Source organism: Neofelis nebulosa, chromosome 14, assembly GCF_028018385.1.
Source record: "Neofelis nebulosa isolate mNeoNeb1 chromosome 14, mNeoNeb1.pri, whole genome shotgun sequence".
Lineage (NCBI taxonomy): Eukaryota > Metazoa > Chordata > Mammalia > Carnivora > Felidae > Neofelis > Neofelis nebulosa.
Genome location: NC_080795.1, coordinates 50,704,964 through 50,731,180, shown reverse-complemented (window position 1 = coordinate 50,731,180; position 26,217 = coordinate 50,704,964). Strand labels below are relative to the sequence as shown.

The 26,217-nt window shown below is 38.7% G+C and overlaps 1 protein-coding gene and 1 long non-coding RNA gene across 3 annotated transcripts in view; one reads left to right on the top strand and one right to left on the bottom strand.

Moving 5' to 3' along the window:
* ZFPM2 (zinc finger protein, FOG family member 2) overlaps positions 1 to 1,656 on the bottom strand; it is a 471,767-nt gene extending 470,111 nt beyond the window's left edge. For both annotated transcript variants that reach the window (XM_058698815.1, XM_058698816.1), the window contains exon 1: positions 1,490 to 1,656. In XM_058698815.1, the coding sequence (XP_058554798.1) occupies positions 1,490 to 1,529 (40 nt within the window). In that variant the 5' untranslated portion in view covers positions 1,530 to 1,656. The remainder of the gene's footprint in view (positions 1 to 1,489) is intronic.
* Positions 1,657 to 2,254: 598 nt separating this feature from the next.
* Positions 2,255 to 26,003, top strand: LOC131494424 (uncharacterized). The gene is made up of 3 exons (XR_009253395.1): positions 2,255 to 2,981; positions 19,900 to 19,953; positions 25,656 to 26,003. It is a non-coding gene; the product is annotated as an uncharacterized LOC131494424 (long non-coding RNA).
* Positions 26,004 to 26,217: the final 214 nt, after the last annotated feature.

Below are 26,217 nucleotides of genomic sequence, written 5' to 3'. Positions count from 1 at the left end.
ACTGCTTTGAGCTAAAAGTTCAGTCCCTGCTTTAACCCAAGTTGCACAGAAAAGGAACTGAAGTATGAGAGAAGAAATGCACTAAATAAAAGCGACAGAGTCATGTCTGAAAGGCTAGGTTTGTACGTGTATATAAAGATCGAAACACTTAACTGTACCAAACTGCTTTACACACCTAGACCCCATTTCACGCTGCCTAAGTTAATAGATAAGATTTATTTTTAAACTACACCCAATAGCATTTTCAACATTTGGGGGTGGGGTGAGTGTGGTTCATAATTAAGGGGGAGGAAATACTACTAAAGCCTTACCCTGAAATTACACTCTCATCAGTTTGAAACTAGTTGGCAGACTTTAAACAACACGAAGAAATGGACACAGCACAAGCCTAGCAAAAAAATAAAAATTAAAATTAAATTTAAAATAAATAAAAATTAAATTAAATAAACTAAGAAGGCTGTGCCTCCTTTTCGGCCAAAGCGTTGAAGACGTGTCGCAGGGCGACAAAGCACCATTGGAGGAATTTTCCCCAAGACCAGAAAAGTTGACCGAGTTGAGTTCTGCCAGTGTGTGTGTTTCGGGCAGGTACCTCCGGCCCCGCGGTGTCCTCTAAGCGCCACCCCGGCCCCGGGGCGCTGTAGGGGGAGCGGGGAGAGGGGGGGAGGGGGCTCCGGGTCGCGCTCCCTGCGGCGCACGGGCTGCCTTGAACTCCCAGCTTCCGCGGTGGGAAGTGACGGGCGGCCCCTCCCAGCGAGGACTCCGCGCGCCTCCGGGGCGGGAGGCAACCCGAATCCCCGCTCAGCGGAGCGGTCCCGGCCACGCGAACCGGACGGGCCCGGCGCCCCCGGCCCAGTCCCGCCCCGCCGCCAGCCCCGCGCCCCCGGGGCGGAGGCGCTCGGCCGCCCCGCTGCAGAGGCGCAAACTTTTACACCTACTTTTTGTTTCGCTTCGGGTCTGGCGTGGCCGTGGCACCGCCCCGCACCGGGACCCGGACACTGATTTTCCACCGCCTAGGGACGGTGCCTCCCTCGCCCCGAGGTCTCGACCAGCTTTTCGGAGAACTAAGTTCTCACCCCGGTGGCTAAAAGTACGGTCCCCGGGAGGAGCGCTACGTCCGCTGCCACAACAATGACAACAACCACCGTAGGAAGAACCCCCTAAGCGAGCGGGGCTGCCCGGGCAGGCTGGACGGCGAGGCGGCGGGAACTAACTGCGCGCGGGGGTCGGAATTAAAAAGAAACCCGGGAGCGCGGGGACGCGGGCGAGCAAGAGTGAGCTGCTCGTCGCAGCCTCTTTCTTGCCCGGCGCTCGGGCCGCCCGCCGTCTGTCTGTCCGTGACTGACTAGTTGTCCCTCCGCTGCTCAGGCAAAGTTTGACAAATCCGGGGCACGGGGAGCGGATTTCCCCTCGTCTCCCTCCCCTTCCCGCCCCGCGCGCCCCCCTCCCCAGAAATAATCCCAGCAACTGCCGGCCCAGCGTGCAAACTTACGTTTGATCTGCCGGGGTTTGCTCTGCTTTCGCCGGGACATCTCGGCGGCGGCCGCTGCCACTGAGGCTCCCGCGGTGCCCGCGGTCGGGGCTGCCGCTCCCTCGGCTCCCGCCGCCGCCGCTGGCCAGGCTCGGGCCGCCGCGGGCCGGTCTCCAGGTGCCTCGGACGCGCGGGATCCGGGCGCGGGGCTCCTCCGGGAGCCGCGGAGCCACGTTTGGAGAGGAGCAGGCAAATGAGAAGACGGAGGGGGGCAGAGAGAGAGTGACAGTGGGGAGGGGAGGGGGCGAGTGAGAGAGCGATGGAGGGGGGGAGGACAGAATTTACAAACGAATGGACGAGGAGAGAGAAAAGGGGAAAGGGGGAACACGGAAAGGAGGAAGAGAAGGAGGGAGGGAAGGGAGAGCGAGCAGAGGGAAGAGGGGGAGAGAGGGGGTGGAAGGCGCGGGAGGAGGAGCGCGCTCGCTCTCCCCTCTCCCCGGCGTGCGGGGCAGAGACTCGAGCGCCAGCGCCGCCGCCGCCGCCGCCGCCGCTCCGGGCCGCGCAGCTCGCTCTCTGCCGCGGGAGGTGGCGAGGCGCGGGAGGGAGGGGCGCGCCGGGGCTGCGGGGAGGGGAGACTATTCCATCAGCGAAAGGAGGATTGGCTGCATCCAAAGCCAGTCCGGATGCAAAAGAGGGCCCGGGCCTCAGTCGGGTCGGGTGCGCGGGAGCGCGGTGGAGGGGTGGGGGGTGGGAGGGGACCAGAGGCGTGGGGAGGGTTTGGAGGGGGGGCAGCTTCTGCAGTTGTCACCGCGTCAGCTCTGGGCATCTGCCAGAGCACCCCTCCAGGCAACTTCTTCCCACATTCCCCTCTGATGGACCCCAACTCTCCTCACGCCTGGCCCGTCCAGCGGGGCACAAAGAAATCCCAGTCTCTCCGCAAACTTTGCGCTTCCAGTTATGCCGCCCCCTCCCCTGGCCTCCCCCCTCCCCCCTTCCAGCTTCTTGGCAGGAAGGTTAGGCCACTGGCAGAATCCTCGGCGAGAGGCAGCTGATCACAAATGCCAACTGTGTGTCTTGGGGCCAGTTAAGCCCTCTCATCTGCCCAGGCTCTCTGGAGACCATTTCATTGCTATGAAGGTTCCCAGGAGACCGCTGCGGACGTGGACCATCCCCCACTCAGCCCGCACCGGTGGGATGCTGAGCGGCGTCCTAAAAGTGCTCTTTCTCACCTCCACTTCTCATGCTAGACTGTAATAATTCCGAATTTGGAGACAAGCAGATCTTTTTTTTTTTTTTTTCTTCCCTCAAATGAAAAAAGGAGGACCATTAGCTAGGTGATTAGCCCTAGGTGGGAAACGAATCGTCTCAAATCAGAATACTAACTTTTTGAGGAAGTCTGTGGAAGTTCTAAAGACCCACCCCATCCCATGACCTTTAATTCTTTTTAGTTCTGCCACAGGGAAGCAGCCAGCGACTAATAAAAGATTTGATCTTGCCATAATTTCCCAAGCAGGTAAGACCCAATAACTATTTCATGGTTCTTTAGCTTTTAAAGTTTTGTTTCATTCTTTTTCAATTATTGTGTGTGTAGTATGTTGGAAACTGCGAGCCAAAAGAAGAACAAATTTTGAAGTGATTTGCATAGTTATTATTTGGCCAAGTTAAGCTGCATGAGGCTAGCTTAGTTTCTCATAGTTTTATATATACTGAGTATTAAATATATCCTCCCGGGTGGGCTGGAAGAAGCTTCTATCCCAGTAGCAGTGGGACTGGCTGCTTTATGTCATCAGTATTTACTAATAAACTCCACTGCAGTTGACATGTATCCCCCAGATACTGCTGACTTTTCCCCCCAGGTTGTGGGATCATCCAATCTGATCTGAAATTGTGCCCCCCCCACCCCCGCCTTTGTTTGGTTGACTAGCCTTTCCTATGAGCCCCACCAAACTTGATACTCTAAAAGGGTCTGGGGGTCAGCAGAGAGCCTGGGCTGATTGAGGATAATGCACGCTGCTCAGTGTGCACGAGGCACTGTAATCAGTGTCATTTATAACCCCATCAGGACATCTTCTGGAAGGTGTAAAGAGTTGCCCTGTGAAAGGTATGGCTGGGAGAATCTTAATACAGAGCTGAAGACCAATTGTGAATTTTATTACATTACCATTAGTACTATTATCATGTGAGGTTGTAAGAATACATGGTCCTTTGCAGTGGAAAATGCACTAAATGACAAAGTCCCTCCCCTGAAGAACCAACAAATTAAAGCCGTAAGTACCATGAAAAGCAGGGTTATGTGTGTTTGTGTTGTGGAATGAATAAGCAGACAGAGAACTACAGATTTTTGCCTCCTTAATTTTCAATTCATTACAATTAAATTGGTGTGCTTAGAATTGGATGTATTATACATTACGGTTTTTAAAGATCTTTTTACAGAACTGGCTGACTTTTTATATCAGCCAGAAGGAATGCCCATTGGAATTAAAATATCATAACAGTTAGTGTTTCTTTTGGCATTTGAAATGGTTAAATATGCAAAGCAAAAGAGAAACAAATAAATCTCAGCTAAATATTCAGTTTAAAAGCTGAAAGGAGCAAAAGTCAGGGAATTCAAGGCAAGATTGATAAAATAAGCAGACTGCATTATTAGAAATAGATATAGTTTATATAAATTTATAAATATATATTAATTATAGTCATTATGAATGAATGAAACTAAGGAATACTATTACATTTTGTGTTTTCTCATCATTTTTAATGAGAATGTTGATGATATTTAAAGTTCAATTTTTCTTTTTCTAGTTTAACTCACTAAGGTTGTAAAATTAAAAGACAGCAAAACCTATAAGCAATTATCTCTGTCCAAATGGATATAGCAGCCCCAAACCGCAGCTACATGACTATCAAACAATGATTATGAAAACCACAATTGAGGAAAGCATCAGGGAATGATATTGCAAAACCACAGCAACAAATGTGTCTGTGATATTGAAAACCACAATTCACAACTAATACCCTGTGTATCGCAAATTACTATTTAACTATAAATATGAAAATGTATAAGTAACAGCACAAAATAATTTCTCATTTACTTAAAAATGAATTATTCATTTTCTAGACTCACTGATTTCATCTCTACATAATGGTTCATTTTGAAAAGTTTCTGCTTTCAAAGACAAATCATTTAAAATCACATATGTAAGTTACTTTAAGCGCAGAAAATATGCAACTTTTAATAACATTCCTTCAAATACTAAAAGAATTGATCTGAAACCAATCTGAAATAAAGAAACATTTACCTCAGTCTAGCTTTCTTCATCAAGTTCTTTGGGAGTAAAAAGAGATGTGAGTCAAAACTGTTTATGGAAAAAAAGCTTAAAGTATTCTATTACAACCTCAATGAAAATATACTTGTATATATTCTTAATAGTCCAGTTAGCTAGAAAACATATATCTGACAATAAAATGAGATGCCAGTACTGAAACTACTTTAATAAATAAAATCAAAGGTTTGTTTACAAATGAATAAAAACAATATAGCTTGCAAGTTTATAGGTTGACAGATTTTGAAAAGTAAAATACAGGATGCCCAGTTAAATTTATACTTCATGTAAGCAACAATTGTTTTGTATTAGTCTATTCCATGCAATATTTGGAACATACTTACCTTAAAAAATAATTGTTGCTTACCCTGTACTTTATTTCATTTTATCTGGCAAACCTACAAATACAGCATGTTACCATTTTCACAAATTCATGGTTGTCTTACAACTAACAGTGTTTATAGAAAAGGCAGAAAAACCCTAAAGTGCTTCCTACAGACATATATTTAATTCTTGAACATCATATTATTTAAGAACGGCAAGGTAGAAGAATAAATTTCTATACAAAAATTCTCACTTTATTTGGCACAGTACAGAAATGTGCTTTCAGTGTAAATGGATTTCATTCATGTATGTCTTACTCTTGGATTTGTTTTTAAAATGTGTTTTTTCCTCCAAGGGATAGACAAATTGATAAAGCAACCTCCCAGGCCACATCTTATTAGGCAGCAAGCTGCCTTCTTTATTATGGGAGTAAACAATATTCAAAAGCTTCAGAAAGACTTAATTTTTTGCCCTTGTATCCTCACCAGAAATTGAATACAGTTTATCTGCCTTGATTTAAGATTGTGACACTGAATTGAACAAGAATGCAGTATGAAAATAGTGTTTCGGATTTGTATATCTTTATAATTTGAGCAGTTTAAAAATAAAAATCAACAAATTCATCTAAATGGCCTTCCTATGTTATAACTATGAAAGGGACTATCTGTTTACTTGCAAAGGAGCCAAGCGCTTTGAAAACGTTCAGTCAATCTAGATCAGGGGTTTAACTTGGGCTTCATGTAGACAGTCAATGTCTCAAAAGAAGTTTGTATGTACCAAAAAACAACAACAACAAAAATGTTCTATGGAGCAAGTCTGTTGAATTCATCGGATTCTCAAAAATTTCTGTGAAAAAAACATCTGTGAACCATTATGAGTTAAGAATCACTATTCTCTTTCTGTGTGAATTTTTATGGTATACTAAAAACCAATGTGTGTTTTTACTCTTTACTCTTTACCATAATCCTTTATGTACAAGTTACTACTCTGAGAGAAGAGAGTTATAGGGTAAACTCTATTAAGCAAGAAAAGTTCTTTGTTGCTAAGTCCATATAATACATCACACCTCCACATATAAAATAAATATTAAAGGAAAGTCATCCCAAATTTTAGCAGACATCTGTGGATTTTGCCTGCCTAGCATTCATTCTCTTTTCAGGTAATAGTTCCGTGATATCTTTTCAAGAATTACTCCTCCTCACCCACTATTTGGTCATGTGATACAAACGGGGCCTTCCCCAATCCCTGACCAGAATATTCTAGGTGTTTGTCTATGGTGATTGGCTCAATGGCCCAAAGCATTCTCATTAGAGTCAGCCCTGGAACTTTGTACTGTTCCAGGCAAACCACTGAGGAAAAGGTGCTATTTTCCCGCTGGGCTACATTGGGAGAATGCAAATCGGCTGTTGGACATCCTTGTTGGAAGAACCTGTTAAGAACGCTGCCAGCACAGAGGACTAATTTTGTCTTATCTCGGGATCTGATATTTGGGAAACCCAAGCTGAGATACCCATCAATATTCTAATATTACTTTTAGATTCGTCAACATTATCTTTGTGTCTATATAAACATAAGAGTCATTTCTATTATATTTCACTTCCATCTATTTGACCAGGCTAACGCTTATGCATGTCTGTAGTCTTAGTATAGATGTCATTTTTCACAAGAAGACATCACTCACCTCCCAGCCTGAGTGAGATATGTCTTCTCCTTTACTACCATAACACCTTTTTTTGCCTCCATAATATCACTTGTTGCATTTATTACAAAGACAATTTCCATAAAACCCAATCCTCACCAGCCACCTCCCTGTCCCAATACACCTAACTAGATAGAAATGTTTGTGAGGGTAAGAAGTATCCTTTTCAGAATCATATCCCCAGTGCTGGACATATAGAAAGTCCCAACATAATTATTGAAAGAAAAAGTGAATTCAGAATTAACCTGTCTTACCTAGGAACTCCTGCCATTCCCAGTCCCCATCCACAGAGTCATAGGTACAGGAGATGGCAACCGTATTTGAACAGCATAACTCCATCCTCCTGTTGGTGGATGCTTGGACCATGGGGAGTCCCTGACTTAAATATGGCGAATCAAATTCCTCTCTTAGAAATCTAGAGTTAGTTTCAAGACTTTCATCCTTACATAGGCTGATCTCTTGAATGAAGAACTAAAACCTCTGGAAGTATGGCATCGTTATCACCATGTGAACAGAGTAGCAGTGATAGTTTGTCTGTAGAAAGAAAAATAAATAAAACGAATGTTCAGAGATAAGTAGAGATAGGAGTATGAAATGGAATCCCATGTCTTGTTCCAGCCCCTTCATAGACTGCAGAAGTACTTCTGCCCTTGATATCATTGAGGTACTTAGGTTTTCTTAAATTCCTCCCAACCTTTTCTTTTCTAAATTATTTTTGTCCTAAATTAGCATTAGTGGATTCCTGTAACATTCAAGTCAAAAGACTAAACTAAGACAAGAATTAACCATCTATGACTTCAGTTTGCTTAACTGACTATTTAGAAATAGCAGTTTAACTGAATTTTTGACCTTCCTTCAGAAAAACACTGTATTAGTCTTGGTTCTTCAGATAAACAGAACCAACATCATATATATATATATATATATATATATATATATATATATATATATGAGAGAGAGGAATTGATTTACATGGATTTATATATATATTTAATATTAATATTTAATAAACTAATACTATATATATATATATATATATATATATAGGAATTGATTTACATAGTCAGAGGCTGAGAAATCCCAGGATCTGCAGTTGACAAGCTAGAGACCTAAGAGAGAGACAATGGTATAGTTCCAGTCTGAATCTGAAGGCCTAAGAACGAGGAGAGCTGATGGTGTAAACTCCAACCTGAGGCTGAGTACTAAGGCAGGAAAAGACAGATACCCCAGCAGGGAGACAGTCATGCATAGAGAGGGATTTCTCACTTCCACTGTCTTTTTCTAGTTAAGCCTTTTGTGAAATTGAGGAGGGCAATTTCCTCTCCCCTTTCAAATGTTAATCGCATCTGAAAGCATCTTCACCAAAACACCTGGCATGTTTGACCAAATATCTGGGCACCCCAAGAGCCAGTCAAGTTGACACATAAAATTAACTATCACTTGGGCTGTCTGGGTGACTCAGTCCATTGAGTGTCCAAGTCTTGAATTTGGCTCAAATCATAATCCCAGGGTCATGGGATCAAGACCGGCATCTGTAGGGCTCTGCACTGAGCATGGATCCTGCTTAAGATTCTTTCTCTTCCCCGCTGCACCTCCCCCAACCTGCTCACGCATGGGCTCGCGCGCGCGCTCTCTCTCTCTCTCTAAAATAATAAATAATAAATAAACACAAAGAAATTAAAATAATAAAAAAATAAAATTAACTATCACAAGCACTTTTGTTGATTTTTTCCCCCCTGAGCAACCGGAAATGGCAAAGAAGCCTTATGAATGTTAAATTGGCAAATCTACAATTATAACATAGAGAAATGAGGATGTTATCAATTACTGATTTTGGACATTCACTTCAATCAGGGGTAACTCTTGGGGAAAAAGTTGGCGTTTTCAAATTTAGAATTCCTCAAGAGCATGATGATCCATTGACATGCACATCTATAACCCTTCTGATTAACATATATATTCTGGCCCCAGATGTTCCATTTTATTTTCAACTTTACTTTGCCACATTTGAATAACCATCTAACAGATTACCTTGCACGTAAATTTTATGAATGTTGTTATAATTTGCATGAATAATGTTTATACTTCTGTGGTGGATTTTATTTTCCAACCTATAACTTTTGCCATAAATTCCTAAATGAAAAAGAAGAAATTAAACAGCTTTTGAGAAAACTTGCTGTGTGTATTGACTTAATCAAAATGTTTATCTTTGCTTTTATCTACTTGCAAAAGTATATTAAAATAATGCATTGGGGTACTCGGGTGGTGAAGTGTCTGACTTTGGCTAAGGTCATGATCTTATGGTTCATGAGCTCGAGCCCCATGATGGGCTCTCTGCTGTCAGGGCAGAGCCTGCTTCGGATTCTCTGTCTGCCTCTCTCTCTCTGCCCCTCCCCGTCTTGTTCTCCCTCTGTCTCTCTCAAAATAAATAAATAAACTTTAAAGAGACAAAAAATAAAATAATGCATTAGAAGTGAATTCAGGGTGACCTGAAGATGAAGGATTATGAATAACCAGCCAGAGCATAATGATAATGGAGTCATTTAAAAGACACTGAAAACGGTGATTATATCACTTTTAAAATGCATCTTATAAGGAAAATTAAACTATATGACTAATACATTTCTTTTAAAACAATTTTATTTTCATTAAACAGATAGATTCACCCAGATTTAAAGGTCAAATAGATTTTTAAGGCTGATGATGAAAATTAGCAGTTTCTTGTCCCACTCAAGATCCCAATGACAATTCCTGCTCCCAGAGGCAGAAGCACTGTCAATTCTTTTTAGCTGATTCTCCTGATGTTCACTTCATATTTCTAAATACTTTACTACTTTTTAAAAAGTTGTTAGTTTAGATATTATTGATTATATTGACTACCTACAATAAAATATGAACTTGTAACAAATTTATACCTCCCTAACACATACTTTCTTCAATTTTTCATCAAATCAAAAGCCTCTATTTTTATTGTTTTTTTTAAGTTTATTTATTTTGAGAAAGAGAGATTAAGTGGGGAACAGGGAGAGAAGGAGAAAGAGAATCCCAAGCTAACATCATGGAGCCTGACATGGTGCTTAAACTCACAAACTATGAGGTCATGATCACGACCTGAGCTGAAATCAAGAGTTGGACACTTAACTGACTGAGCCACCCAGTCACCCCTAAAACTCTTATATTTTTATTAAGAGTTAACCTATATAGGGTATGGTGATTATGTTTTCTTTTGATCTCTTTGTTTTTCCTGGAGTTAATAATTATTGTTTTCATCATTTTCTTGCTTTTCTATGAACTATCACTATTTCTCCCCGAAATCCTTTGCCAGTATAATACAGTCAAGTAGGTCCTTACCTCATTACATCCAATAACTGATAATCAGATTATCAGATAAACAAGTAGGCTGTTGTTCTTCCCCCCATGCTGATGTCTTTTTTGTACCCTTCCATACCTCTGTCTACTCTAGACTAATTGTTCTTTGTGACTAAAATTTTCTTTTCCTCATTATCCTGAGAATTCACTTGGTTTTGTCCTGTATTAGATTCTAAGTTTCATGAATACTGTGTATTCCCTTTTCCCCTTCCTTCCTTCCCTCCTTCCTTCCTTCCTCTGTCCTTCCTTTCTTCCTTTTTGTTCTGTGGTTTTAGAATACAATTCCATGTAGCTTCCTGGAAAAATGTATATAGAGGGTAATTTTTTTTGAGATTTGGCAAGACTGCAATTCTCTTCATTTTGCCCTAATATGTGACATATGATTTATGAGGGTGTAGAATTCTAGGGTGTAAATTATTTTTCCTGAATTGTTTTTCTTTTTTTATTTTTCCAGCTTTATTGAGATACAATTTTGTATATTATTATATACGTTTAAGGAGTACAATGTAATGATTTGATACACTTACATTTTGCAAAATGATTACTACAATAAGGTTAGTTAACACCTCCATCAACTCACATAATTGCCTTTTTTTGTTTGTGGTGAGAATATTAAAGATCTACTCTCTTAGCAACTTTCAGATACATAATGCAGTATTGTAAACTATAGTCACCATGCTGTACATTAATTCCCCAGAATTTATTCATCTTATAACTGGAAATTTGTACTCTTTAACCAACATCTCCCCATTTCCGCTTCTCCTAGCTCTTGGCAAACAATATCCTACTCTTTGAGGTCTATGAGTTAGGCTTTTAAAAATTCCACATATATGTATTATCATCTAGTATTTGTCTTTTTCTGTGTAATTCATTTCGCTTAACATAATGCCTTCATCCATGTTGTCACAAATGGTAGGATTTCCTTTTTTCTCATGACTAAATAATATTCCATTGTGTATATTCCTATACCACATCTTTTTAATCCAATTTTTATTTTAATCCAATTTTTATTTCTTGGTTATTGTGAATAATGCTGCCCTGGACATAGAGATCCTAACTTCATTTCTTTTGGATATATACCCAGAAATGGTAATGTTGGATCATAAGGTAGTTCTATTTTTAATTTTTTGAGGAAACTACACAGTGTTTTCCATTGTGGTTGTACCAGTCCATATTCCTACTAACAGTGCAAAAGGATTCTCTTTCCTCTGTATCTTCACCAACACTTTTGTGAGGTGATACCTCATTGTGGTTTTGTTTTGCATTTCCTTGATTATTAGTGATGTTGAGAATCTTTTCAAGCGCTCGTTGGTCATTTGTATATCTTTGGAAAAATGATGGTTTAGGTCCTCTGCACATTTTTTAATTGGATTTGTTTTTGTTTTTTGTTTTTTTTTGCTACTGAGTTATAGGAGTTCTTTTTATATTATGGATATTAATCCCTTCTCAGATACATGATTTCCAAATATCTCCTACCATTTCATAGGTTACCTTTTCATTTTGCACATTGTTTTTTTTTTGTTTTTTGTTTTTGTTTTTGTTTCCGTTTTCTCTGTGAACAAGGATTTTTACTTTGATATGATCCCAACTTGTTTATTTTTGCTTTTGTTGCCTCTGCTTTTGATGCCAATTGTTTGGAAGACTAATTCCAAGGAGCATTTTTCCTATTTTTTTTTCTCCTAGTAGTTTTATGTTTTAAGTCTTATGTTAAAATCTATAAACCATTTCAAATTAATTTTTGTGAGTGGTATAAGTAGGGGTCTAATTTCATTCTTCTGATTGTCCAGTTTTCCCAACACTATTTATGGAAGAGACTACCCATTCCCTATTGAGTATTCTTGACTTTCTTATCAAATATTAGTCAACCCTACATGTGAGGATTGGTTTCTGGGCTATTTACTAAGTTTTATTGGTCTATATGTCTATTTTTATGCCAGTACCATATTGTTTTGATTGCTATAGCTTTGTAATTTAGTTTGAAATCTGGAAGTCTACTGCTTTCAACTTGGCTCTTCTTTCTCAAAATTATTTTTAATGTTTATTTATTTTTGAGAGAGAGAGAGACAGAGCATGAGCAGGAGAGTGGCAGAGAGAGAGGGAGACACAGAATATGAAGCAGGCTCTGGGCTCTGAGCTGTCAGCACAGAGCCTGATGTGGGCTTGGACCCATGAAACACAACATCATGACATGAACCAAAGTCAGACACTTAACCAACTGAACCACCCAGATGCTCCTCAAAATTGTTTTGGCTATTTGGGGTCTTTTTGTGATTTCCTTATGAATTTTAGGATTGTTTCTCTATTTCTTTAAAAATGCCATTGGAAATTTGATAGCAGTTGAATTAAATTTGTAGATGACTGGGTAGTAGACATTTAAAAAATATTAATTCCTCTAATTCATGAACTTGGGATATCTTTACATCTATTTGTTGTCTTCTTCAATTTCTTTCATCAATGTCTTATAATTTTAAGTGTACAGATATTTTACTTCATTGGCTAAATTTATTCCTAAATGTTTTTATGCTGTTGTAAATGGATTGTTTTCTTATTTTGGGGGGGGGCGTAGTTTATAGTTAGTGTATAAAAATGCAACGGATTTTTGTATGTTGATTATATAACCTGCAACTCTATTGGAACTTTGTATTGGTCCCAACAGTTTTTAGTGAAACCTTTAGAATTTTCCATACATAAGATCATATCTTCTGCAAAAAGAGACAATTTTACCTCTTTCTGATTTGGAAGTCATTCATTTCATTTTCTTAACTAATTGCCACAGCTAGAACTTTCAGTTTTATGTTGCATAGGAATTGTAAGAGTGGGCACCCTTGTCTGGTTCCTGATTTAGAGGAAAAACTTCCAACCTTTCATCATTGGCTAGGATGTTGGCTGTGGGCTTTTCATATATGACCTTACTTACGCTGAGGAATATTCCTTCATTTTTAAAAAATGTTTATGTATTTTTGAGAGAGAGAGAGAGAGAGATTGAGAGAGAATGAGTGGGCAAGGGGCAGGGAGAGAGGGAGACATAGATTCCAAAGCAGGCTTCATGTTCCATGCTATCGTCACAGCGCCCAGTGCGGGGCTCAAATCCACGAAATGTGACATCATGACCTGAGCCAAAGTCAGACACTTAACCAACTGAGCCACCCAGGTGCCCCCAGAATATTCTTTCTATATTCAAATTTTTGTGAGCTTTTAGATGAAAGGATGTTTAATTTTGTCAAATGCTCTTTCTGTATCTATTAACATAATCATATAATTTTTATCTTTCATACTCTTAATGTATTGAATCACAGTTATTTATTTGTGTACATTAAACCATCCTTGAATTCTAAGGATAAATCATACTTGATCATGGTATATGATTCTTTTAACGTGCTGTTGAATTGTGTTGCTAATATATTGTTGAGAATTTTTGTATCTATATAATCAAGGATATTGGTCTGTAGTTTTCCATTGTTTTAGTGTCCTTTTCTGGCTTTCATATAAGAGCAATTCTGTTCTCACAAAATGAGTTTGGGAGTGTAGCCTCCTGTTCAGTTATTTTTTAAGAGTTCAAGAAAGACTGGCATTAGTGTTTAGTAGAACTCACCAGTGAAACCATCTGGTCCTGGGCTTTGTTTTGTTGGGAGATTATTGATTGTTAATTCAATCTTCTTCCTAAAACTTAGTCTGTTCATATTTCAGTTTATTATTCAGCCTTGGTAGATTGTATATTTCTAGGATTTTATGCATTTCTTCTGTGTTATCCAATTTGTTAGCATGTAACTGTTCATAGTAGTGTCTTATGATTTTTTTGAACTTCGGCAGTATCCATTATAAGTCCTCCTCTTCCATTTCTGACTTTGAGTCTTCTCTCTTTTTTTCTTAGTCTAATTAAAGGCTTGTAAACTTTCATAATCTTTCAAAAACACAGAACTTAGTTTCATTGATCTTTTCTATCCTTTCTTTTCTATTTCATTTATTTCTACTCTGATCATTGCTATCTTCTTTCTTCTGCTAACCCCGGGCTTACTTATTCTTCTATAGTTCTAGTTCCTTAATATGTAAAATTAGATTGTATATTTGAGATCTTCCTTTTTTCTTAATATAGGCATTTATCACTATAAACTTTCCTTTCAGAACTGTTTTTGCCGTATTCCATAAGTTTCAGTATGCTGAGTTTCCATTTTCATTTGATTCAAGGTATTTTTTTCTTTCTATTTTAATTTCTTTGATCCATTGGTTGTTCAGGAGTGTGTTAATTCCATATTATTGTGGATTTTTCCATTTTCCTATTGTTATTGGTTTCTATCTTCATAGCATTAGGTCAGAAGAGATAAGACCCAATGATATGATTTAGTCTTCTTAAATTTGCTACGACTTGTTTTGTGAATAAGTCTATATAAGTTGTGTCCTGGAGGAATTTTTGTGTGCATTTGAGAAGGATGTGTATACTGTTGCTGTCAGATGGAATGTTTTGTATATGTCTGTTAGGTTTACTTGGTCTAAAGCATAGTTCAAGTGTGATGCTTCCATATCAATTTTCTGTCTGGATGATCTACCCCTTGTTGAAAGTGGGATATTGATGTCCCTTACTATTCTATTATTATTGTATTGTCTGTTTGTCCCTTCAGATCTGTTAGTATTTGCTTGATATATTTATATCCTACAATGTAGGAAATATGTATATTCAAGATTGTTGTATCCTCTTGATGGATTGCTCCATTTATTATTATATAATGACCTTCTCTGTATCTTTACAGCTTTTCAGTTAAGGTGTATTTTGTTTAATACCAGTATAGCTATTCCTACTCTCTTTTGGTTTATATCTTCCAGATATAACAGTCTATTTTAAGCTAACAGCAATTTAACTTTGGTAATATACAAAAATTTCACTTTTTTACTCCCCATTTTTTTATTTTATAATTTACCTTTTTTATATTGTATGTTCACTGACAAATTATTGTAGCTATTGCTATATTTAATACTTGTGTCCTGTAAATTTTGTGCTAGAATTAGGCGGTTAGCACAGTACCATATGCAATGTTATAATATTCTGAAATTGACCTTTACCTTTACCAGTGTATTGTTATTTTCATATGTTTTCGTGTTACTAATTAGTGCCTTTTCATTGCAGCTTTAAGCACTCCTTTCAGGATTTCTTGTAAGTCAGGTCTAGTGGTGATAAGCTCCCTCAGCTTTGTTTGTCTGAGAATGTCTCTATCTCTCCTTGATTTCTAAAGGGCAACTTTGATCCATAGAGTAGTCTTGTTTGGCAGTTATCTGTTTCTTTCAGCATTTTGAGTATATCATCCCACTGTCTCCTGACCTGTAAGGTTTCTGTCGAGAAACCTGCTGATAGCATTATGGGGGGTTCCTTTGTAAGTGACAAGCTTCTTTTATCTACCTGCTTGTGAGATTCTTTGACTTTGATTTTTTGACAGCTTTTATTTTTTTTTTAAACTTTATTTTTATTTGTTTTGAGAGAGAGATAGAGAGCAAGCAGGGGAGGGGCAGAAGGAGAGGCAGACAAAATCATCCCAAGCAGGCTCTGGGCTGGCAGTGCAGAGCCTGATGTGAGGCTTGAACTCATGAACCGTGTGATCATGACCTGGGCCAAATTCAAGAGTCAGAGGCTTAAACGACTAAGCCACCTTCTGACAGCTTTTATAATGTGTCTTGGAGAATATGTTTCTGAGTTCAATTAGGGGACCTATGAACTTCATGAATATAGATGACCAAATCTCTCCCCAGATGTGAAGCTTTTCAGCCCTTATTATTTTTTTAGATCTGGAATGTCATGAATTTGCGTGCTAATCTTTCCTGTATCTATCCATATATCCTTTCAGTATATGTGCTGACAAAGCAAACATATAGCCATTATTTTTTTAAATAAATTTTCTGCCCCCTTCTCCCCCTCTTCTTGAACTCCAATAATTCTCAAATTGGCTTGTTCAATGGTATCCCATAGATCACATAAGCTTTCTTCCCTCTTTTTGATTCTTTTCTCTTTGTTCTCTCTGAATGGATGATTTAAGGGGTTTTATTTTTCTTTGTTCTCTCTGAAAAGATCATTGAAAAGGTTTGTCTTAGGGAAAAAAAATAGTTTTGTCTTCAGTTTCAGATTCTTTCTTCTGCTTGATCCATTTTGATTTTCACTCTCTATTGCATTTGTCATTTCATTTATTGTATCCTTGACCTCAGAATGTTTTTTTTTATGATTTCTATCTTTTTTGAAAAACTTCTCATTTTATTTGCACATTGTTTTCCTGATTTCATTGAATTGTCTTTGTGTGTTTTCTTGTAGCTCATTTTAAATTCTTGGTTGGATAAATTGCAGATCTCTGTGTCTTTGGGGTTGATTAATGGAAGATTATTGTAATCCCTTTGTGATGTCATGTTTCTATGATTTTCCATGTTCCAAGACTCTTCATGTTCCATGAAGTCCTGCATTGTTGTCTTTGCATTTAAAGTAGCAGTCACCTCCTCCATTCTTTGCTGAATAACTTTGGAACAGAATCATCTTCCCTCAGCTCTACTAGAGATTCCGGGGCTTTCTCAGATTTTCTGTGGCTACACAATACTCCACACTTCTTGCTCCCTCTTGTGGCAGATTCTTGTTGTTTGTTTGTTTCAAGTTTTTATTTAAATTCTAGGTAGTTAACATATAGTGTAATATTAGTTTCAGGAGTAGAATTTAGAGATTCATCACTTACATATAACAGCCAGTGCTCATCACAGTGAGTGCCTTCCTTAATACCCACCATGCATTTAGCCCAACTCCCCACCCCCTCCCCTCTAGCAACGCTCAATTTGTTCTCTAGAATTAGGAGTCTGTTTTATGGTTTGCCTGTCTTTCTCTCTTTTCCCCTCCATGCATCTGTTTTGTTTCTTAAACTTTGTGGCAGATACTTAAGCTTGTATGTTTTCTTTTGATCCTGGGGCACACCAGGCCAATTGCTGACAGACTCCCTTTTACCTTCTCAAAGTCAATGCTAAATGTTCAAGTTTTTGGTCTCTTCCTGCCTCATAGATACAATCCAGCTTTCTGTGCATGCTCACTAGTTGTCTGCCAAAGCTCACTCTTGCTACTGTCAGGGGCACATACAAAGAGCTGCCCATGGGGTGGAAGTGTGGGTGGGTGCAGCCCACAGAGTCCTACGGATGCCCATGGGCCCATTAAGGGGATTGACAGATGAGGCATCTCAGCAGCCATGAGGTGGGCCTCCTGATGGAGTCCATAATGCACTTAGATCTATGTTCCTTTGACATGTTCCAAGCCTTCCCTGTTGTTTCCCTAAGCTGCTTACCACCCCCAGTCATGCAATCCAATGATGCAGTACCCTGGATGGGATGAGAGAAATAGGTGCCTCTGGCAGCATCCCGTACAGCTGGGGAAGCCAGGCACTCACTCACATGTTCTCACTTTTCTCCACAAGAGAAATCATAGGCTGAGAAGGGTTCTCTTGGCACTAGCTGTGCCACCTCGGAAGACAGGTGACATGAATAAAGTCAAGCTGTTCCTCTTACCCTCTTCAACGTGTTCAACCTCTGATTTTCTTACTCCAACAGTGTGCTGGAAGTTCTCTGCTGGAATCCTGGACTTCCACAAAGTCTTTCTTGTCTGTTGGTGATTGTCTAAGTCAGTGTTCAGGAGGGCTACTAGACTGCAGGCAAGAGGGACAGGGGCCAGTGCATGGGCCACTTTCATGTTCATAGCCAGGACCAAGGTCTATTTGCTTATTATACAACACGTAGGTGGGTAAGACGTCTCCTGGGTCCCTTGGCTTATGGTGCTGGCTCCTGCAAAAACACTTTTTCTGTGGATGGATGCCAAATTGTTATTAGGGGGATACAAGTGACTCCCTTACTTTTGAAACACAGTGTTTCATTGATTTCTACCTTCCAGTGTCATTCTGGGAGGCCTGATGCGGTAGTATTTCCTTACCATCTGCATGTAGCCTGCTTCTTTCCCCCACTCCCAACACGTGATGCTTTCAGGATCTTCTCTTCACTCTCAGTCCTCTAAAATTTCATAATGTGAAAATACGTTGCACCATCTACCCATTTACTGAGCTTCCCTCCCATTTGCTCGCTGAACCATTTCAGTCTAGAAGCTTGTGCCATCAGTTCTGAGAAACTTCTTTATATCATTTCTTTTCCTGGAATTGTTACTAGCTTGGTCCTCCTTGAGTGGATAGTACCGTTTTCTTATGTTTTCCTTTTCTCTTTTTTGCTAGTTGTGTTATTTTTTGGAAAATGTCTTTAGCTTTGTGTTTCAAATCTTCACTGAAATTTTTATTTACATATTTTAATTTCTTCAACTTACTTTTTTTATTTCTAAAGAGTTCTTTATCAGTAGTCTGTCTTTATTCCCTCTTTTTCATCTCTCTGAGTCCAGTAATTTTAAGTTTTCTTCAGTTTCCTGTGAATTTTCTGTTTCCTTAGTGCTTCTTTTGGTTTTTTTCCTGTTTTACTATCTGTCTTTCATGTTAGAATTTTCCCACACATCTTTGGTTATCTTTGACTTTCCATTTCTAATATGACTGAGACACTAAAAACCTAATTGGAAGTTTATGTGTATGGATAGAATGGGGTTTGAGAAGTACTTGTCAAATTGTGGGCTTTGGGTGGTAAGGCCCCTGCCTTACCTTGCTGCTGGAAATCCCTGTCTATACATCTAAGTATTTTCCTCTTGTGTTCAACACACTCTCCAGAGAGAAATCCTGCAATACCCGGCCTCATAAACACTCAGCCAGGGAAAGAGCTTTAGTATCTCACTGTTTACTGTGTAGACTTTTATTTAATCTCTCCTTTCAGTACAGAATCCCCACCTTCAGTTAATATCACTGAATACAAAATACAGAAAAGCTCCGAGTTTACCCTAGAAAATAAATCTCAGCTTGTAGCCTGGTATAAAGAAGTTGATAACAGGCAGTGGGGTATGGGAGAAAAATTAGGGATATCACTGATTCTTATACAGACTTTGCACCAATCCTTGTATTTCCAGTGCCACTGGCATCTAACTTTCAGGGATTCCTGTTAGTTGTATTCTATAATTTTTCTCTTTTCTTTTTCACTCATTTTTCTGCAATATATCCTTAAATAACCTCCTTGGAGTGTGTACTTATGAAATAAAAGTTCTGAATCTTCATGTATGTGAAAATGTATTTATTTTGCTCTGATCTTTAGTTGATAGTTTAGCTGGAAATATAATTCTAGGTTTAAAAATCCTGTTGTCCCTTGTTAAATTCGAGAAAGCATCACTCTTATCTTCTAGTATTCAATATTACTGGTTGGAAATCTGATACTAGTCAAAAAACTTTGTTACCTATTTCTTACTTGCTTGGTGCTTTCATTATTTTCTCATTAACTTTCTCAGAACTTGCTGTTCTGAAATTTTACACTATTTTTACTTATATTATATTATTTATATACAATTCATACACTATTAGTATATATAGTACAGTGTGCTATTATATATATTTATATACTATTATTAATATTAGTTAATACATAGCATTATTTGCATACTATTGAACATTACAAATTTCAACCCAGAAGTAATCTGTCCTAGAATGTTCTTAACAGAAGCCTGGTTTTATTCAGATACTACCCCTCTTCCACACAGCCTTACCATTCAAGTAAACTTGACTCATTTCCACTTTCAGAGTGATCTTTAATTAATTCTAATCTTGCAACTGTGATCTCATTCCCTTTATTTGTGACTGTTTTAGGAATGGACAAGGAACCCAATTCTGGACAAAGGGAGAGTTTGTGGAGGCTTTTGGGTGAGTCTTTTATTGTTTTTAGGAGAGAAGTATGGGGAACCTGTTTGCCTCTCTCCTCCTGAAAATAGACAAGGAAGAATACTGCATCCCTTGTTTCTGTCATCCATTTTTTGGACAATGAGAAAAGCCATCTCTCAAACTGAGCTACCCCACAGGGCAGTGGATAACAAAGAGAACAGCATTCAAATAAAGCTGAACCCTGATCATACTAGGCTTGGCAACTGCTTTGCTTTTACACTTCCGGTCAGAGGAGCCAATAATATTTCTTATTGTTTAAGACAGTTGGTACTGGTTTTCCATTACTCAAAGCTGAAAATGCCATAACTGATCTAAGTTGTAGAAAGTATTTTGTCTTTTATTCTGGAGTCACATGGACTGAAGAGTGGAGAATATGGATGGGGAATAGGATTGGCATCCTGTGGTATAGTTTAGTATTCAGACTTCCAGTTTAGCCAACAGCATCACTTCTACCCTCTTTGCACTGAGCAGTTCTAATTCCTGCGCTTCTTAAGATGTGTCATATACATAGCATATTATTACCATGCTACCTGGAGACAGAGGACTTGCATTCAAATTTTGCTTCTATCACTTCTTAGCTAGGTAAGCTTTTGCATGTTATTAAACATCTGTGAGATTCAGTTTATTTTTATTCAAAATGGAAATATAATGGGATCTACTGCAGAGAGTAATTGTATTAAATGAGTTATTGCATGCAAAGTTTTTGGCATGTAGAAAGTGCTGTGTCACCGTTAGCTATTAGCAGAATACTCCAGATCATTTTTCCTCTTCTTTCTTAGCAACAGAATCCTAATCTTGTTCAAGATGTTCAGTTAGAAGTACTGATTTTCTGAAATTACCTTACAGCTAGATTCGGTTGTGTAGTGCAGTTCAGACCAATAAAATGCAAGCGGAAATCTACTGGATGTGGCTAAATAACCTGGAATGGTTTTGCTTAAAAGTCAGAATGCATCTTTTTTTTTTTTCTTGGCCCACTCCCTTGCTCATATCTGGAACAGGACATGATGCGTGGATATAGAAGAGCCATCTTGTAATCATAAGAACAAAATCTACACGGTTTGGAACACAGTTGGAAAAGAATCAATACTGATGAGTTCCTTAGCAGTATATCAGCCCTAAACTGACTCTGGAATCCTTACTCTGCGAGGAGGAAAAACACCTGTTTTGTTAAGCACTATATTTAGGTCTGTTACATACAGCCAAAAGCAGTGCTGACAAGGGACCCTCTGGGCAAGGTGGTACTCTCTTTTTGCCTTTTGAGACCTTGGTTTTAAGGAGGTTATTTTCTTAGTATGCTTTATAATTCAATATATTTCTATCCTCATTTGACTTTGTAGAAGCTGTTTCATTATAAGCCAATGATTTCAAGGACTTCTTCCCATCCTCCTTACCTTTAAGCTTTATTCCTTTTCTATCTCTATATTTTCTTCTCTGGAGAAAAGGGAAATGACAGTAATACCTATCTTGGGACTATGAACTTTAATTCTGTCAGGTGCTATGGGTAATGTAAAATATAACAACAATAACAACAACAACAGAGTATCCAGATGTAAGATACAGTTGAGGACTATGGAGACATGGAGAGTATATGTCCCTGCCAAAAGTGTTTAAACTACAAATAAAACAGATATTGTACCACTCAAAGAATATAGACCTGTAGGCCCAACGTGACTATAGGCTGCAATTCTGCAAATTCTGATTTTAAGACATAGTAGATGTGAAAGAATTCTCATACTCCTCACTAAAACACTAATATCAGTAATGACAAAACAGTGTACAATTAAGACCTTTGAACTGAAAGTGTATTTAGCTAAAACAGTTCCACTTATTTTCTTCTAAACTGTTTTTCCCTGTTTTTGCTTTGGGCTGATACAGAAGAGAATGTAGTAACTCTAATATTATACTCAACAGACAAAGAAACAGACAAAAATCTTCTCCGTGGGGGTTGCTATGGCTTTGGAAGAAAACCACCTGTAAAGAAAAATGTAAGATAGGAAAAGATGCATTTCCCACTCCCATCCTTCCTCAGTTTCTTCCCTCTCCCTGCCTTAATATATATGTTGAGGAGTTGCATTATAATAATGGCTCATAATACACCTTAAAACGCGAATTAATAAAGCAGTTGTTACTGCTGACGCCCAGTTCCTGCACATAAACCACCTGTGTGTCCCTGTGTTCCAGTAAGACTGCATCTGAATGGAATCTACTAGAGACCAGGCCTATGCTCTTCCCATTTCCTACAGAGACAAATGGATTTCAGGGGCAGGAATGGCTAGTTCTGTTGCCCTGTTGCTCAGTTACTTGGTCCTACACACTTACATCTGCACAGATAAAAGTATCGCCAGCAAGGAAACTAAGGTTCAGAATGGAACATTATACTTCTTAAGCTCACAGAGTACTGGAGAAGGTGGAATTCTAACCATACGTTGCCTAGGAAAACTGACGGAGTTTTCCTTATACCATTAAAGCTTCCCTAATAGTGGACAATTAAAATATCTGGACACTTACACAATTGAACAGTGAACTGGACTGATTATCAGGCCACCAAGAGTCTAGTTTAGCCTCATCAACTTGGAGAGCTTTATTCATCACTAGCCTCATTGTTCACAATGGTAATCATTTTTTTCCAAATTCTAACTTGGATACCTCTGTAATTGGAATGTTCATTTTATTTTATTTTATTTTTTTTAGCGTTTTATTTTATTTTTGAGACAGGGAGAGACAGAGCATGAACAGGGGAGGGTCAGAGAAAGGGAGACACAGAATCTGAAACAGGCTCCAGGCTCTGAGCTGTCAGCACAGAGCCCGACGCGGGGCTCGAACTCACGGACCGAGAAATCATGACCTGAGCTGAAGTCGGCCGCTTAACCGACTGAGGCACCCAGGCGCCCCTGAAATGTTCATTTTAAGTACCGTGTTTTAGACTGAGAATCTCTAAATGGTAGGAATTTTGTCTAAATATGTGATTTGCGTAGTACTTACCTACATAGACAGACCTTGAAATTGTTCTTGATAACGCTGACAATTTGTCAAATTTTAAACCTATTTTCCTTATTTCCTTTTTGTCTCTATTTTAATATGTTCTGGAACTCTATACAGGAAAGACCCATGCAGTCGTGTCTTTGGAACAAGGTTCATTGAATGCTCCAGTCCAGATGTCTGTATAAAGAGAATGAGAACTTTTATCATGTCTTTGGCACTTGTGGGAAATAGAGCCCTAGTTTAATGTAGTACAGAGTATAGCTTTAGGATTTTCATAAGATAGATGTTTGTTAGAATATTTGGCAGAAGGAGGTTTTGAAATATTTAGGGTCAGTAGAAAATGCAGTCCATGACTACAGACTAGGTGGATTTTATACATGCGGCTACAGAATTTCATTTAAGGATTCCCTTGCTAATTTGAAATCTGAATTGCCAAAGACCAACATAGATATGACCAATAATAATTTGTGTTTCAACTATTTTCTAAAACCAGTTTTTGACTTAACTTTTAAGCTTCCTTTTCCTGTAAAAAAGCTCCTCTGTCACGTTGCCGCACAACATCCTGTTAACCTATTTTCCTGAGCTGGCAGGAAATTGTCCACTACTGATGTCTGTAATGGTGAAATACTTCTTACTGATCTCATCCTCTTTGATCAGAACTTAACCTCATCAACATGAACTACTTAGACGAGACTATCAGGAAATATTGAGTAGGTTCCTATTTGTTTAAAGGATGAGGCAAAAATTTCCGTTCCAATGAAACATAACAAAACTCAGACTTTCGTATTTAAGATACACTGCAGTGTTTACATTCTCGCCTGCTCTCATCAATCATCAATCATCAATCAGTAAATACATGTATATTGTGTGTCTGCTGTGTACCTAGCCATTCTTCTCAGGACTAGCTTTGTTGCTCGGAAAACTAGCCAAAAAATAGATCTGGTTACAGTTTATTTGTTGTCTTACCACAATGGATGAAATGCTACAAAATAGCAAATTAAATTAAAAACAAATAACTTTATGAGGGCCAATCATTTATGCCCTAATGTTAATCATTACAGTTACAATTTTACATTTCTATGAACTGGAAACACTGAAAGGAGTAAAAACTAAGGAAAGGGAAATTAATTTTGGATTTTCAACATTAAGAAGGCAGTGCTAGTCGAGCTACAAGTAGGATTTCTGTGTACAAATCACTCATTAATTGATTCGCTCATTCATGTATTCAGTCAACTATACTTCCTCAGTATTTGTAATGTGTCATTCTCTTTTAAAGGCTGGTGATAGAAAGACAAGTTGCAGCCAGAAACAAAATGACAGTATTTAGTAACTGTATTCCAGGGAGGGGAGATGATCATAAGATGAGAAGAACAAAATACTGAGCAAAAGGGAGGTTGTGCTAAATGTTGACTATTCAGACGTTTGGCCCCAGGCCAACCCTGCTTTCCTTCATGAGGACACTTTAGTCAGAGTAAACAAAAGCAAGCATATAGTTTCGAGCAAAACAAACTCCTATCTTTCAACCTTTTACTGACTACTATTATTTCTGTGCGTGAGTACTTCTGTAGATTCAATAAAACAATCTGACTGCAATAAGTTTGTTTGGCAATATCTTTGACCTAAACCATACATTATTTTTTCTTTAGTGTAGCTATGGGTTTATGGTTTGCTACATTTTAAATGACATGGAAGTGTCACCTTACTCAAGAAAATAACAATATAAAATATCAATACACAGAAAATGATGAAGATATTGATTTTAATTAAATGAATGCCTCAATGATTTTTTCTCATTCTCATTCTTTTCATATTTATTTAAGCATACTAAGGTTTCATTTTCAACAAAGTGAAACAATTTTGCAACAGAAGACTTTAGATGATACCATAGTTTTTATATGGCTATAACACAGAAAGTAATCTTTAGGACAACCTTTTTTTAAAACTTATTTTAGAGAGAGAGAGCGTTGGGGGGGGGGAGGGCAGGGGAGAGGGCCAGGGGGAGAGAGAATCTTAAGCAGGCTTCACTCTCAGCAAGGAGCCAACGAGGGGTTCTATCTGACTGAGCCACACAGGCACCCCAAAACAATACTTTGTAAAGTTATTGTCTGCTCACCTCATTTTTCTTTTTCTGTCATGGCTAATTATTTATTACAATACAAAGAAGACAAAAGTATATCTTAAACTCAAGGAAATAGGAAGTAAGAAAAAGATTTCTTATAAATATTTTTTTAACATTTATTCATTTTTGGGAGACAGAGAGAGACAGAGCACGAGTGGGGAAGGGGCAGAGACAGAGGGAGACACAGAATCCAAAGCAGGTTCCAGGCTCTGAGCGGTCAGCACAGAGCCCGACGCGGGGCTCGAACTCACGAACTGTGAGATCATGACCTGAGCTGAAGTCAGACGCTCAACCAACTAAGCCACCAGACACCCTAAAGAAAGATTTCTTGAGATCACTGCAATACAACAGTTTGCCATAATTATGCCCAGTAAAGGGTAAAGAATACATATTTGATTTCTAATATAAATATCTAGATCTTGTTCATGAAGAAGCTGATGAGAACCATTAGCCACTATGTAAATATGTAACTTAAGAAATACTTCAGTAGAAATATTACTTATTAATGGCTTATTAAGTGTTATGGGTTGAACTGTGTCTCCTTCAAACTCGTATTTTGAAATCCTAACCTTCAATATTTCAGAATGTGACCTTATTTGGAGATAGGATCTTCACGGAGGTAATCAAGCTAAAATGAGGTCATTAGGATTGGCAATAATCCAATATGCCTGATGCCCTTTTAAAAAAGGGAAATTTGAAGACAGAGAAGGACACAGGAGAACACCATGGGAGGATGAAGACAGAGACAGGAGTGATGCTCTTTCAAGGCAAATAATGCCAGCGATGTCCAGCAAAATACTAGAAGCTGGCAAAGAGACATGGAACAGATTCATCCTCACAGTCCTTAGAAGGAACTAATTCTATTGACATCTTGACCTTGGATGTCTGCCCTCTAGAACTGTGAAACAATAAATTTCTATTGTTGAAGCCATCCAGTTTGTGGTACTTTGTTATGGCAGCCCTAGCAAACTAATTAACTGAATCTCTGGTGTAATACTGCCCTCGGTACTGCTTTGTTTATTGCTAACCAAGTGGCTTCTGTTTCATTGTGTAACTCTCTGTGACCAGTAATATTAGCACTAACAATACAAATAGTTACAGCTAGTTTTCTGAGCACTTCCCATATTCCAAGCTCTGTTTTGATC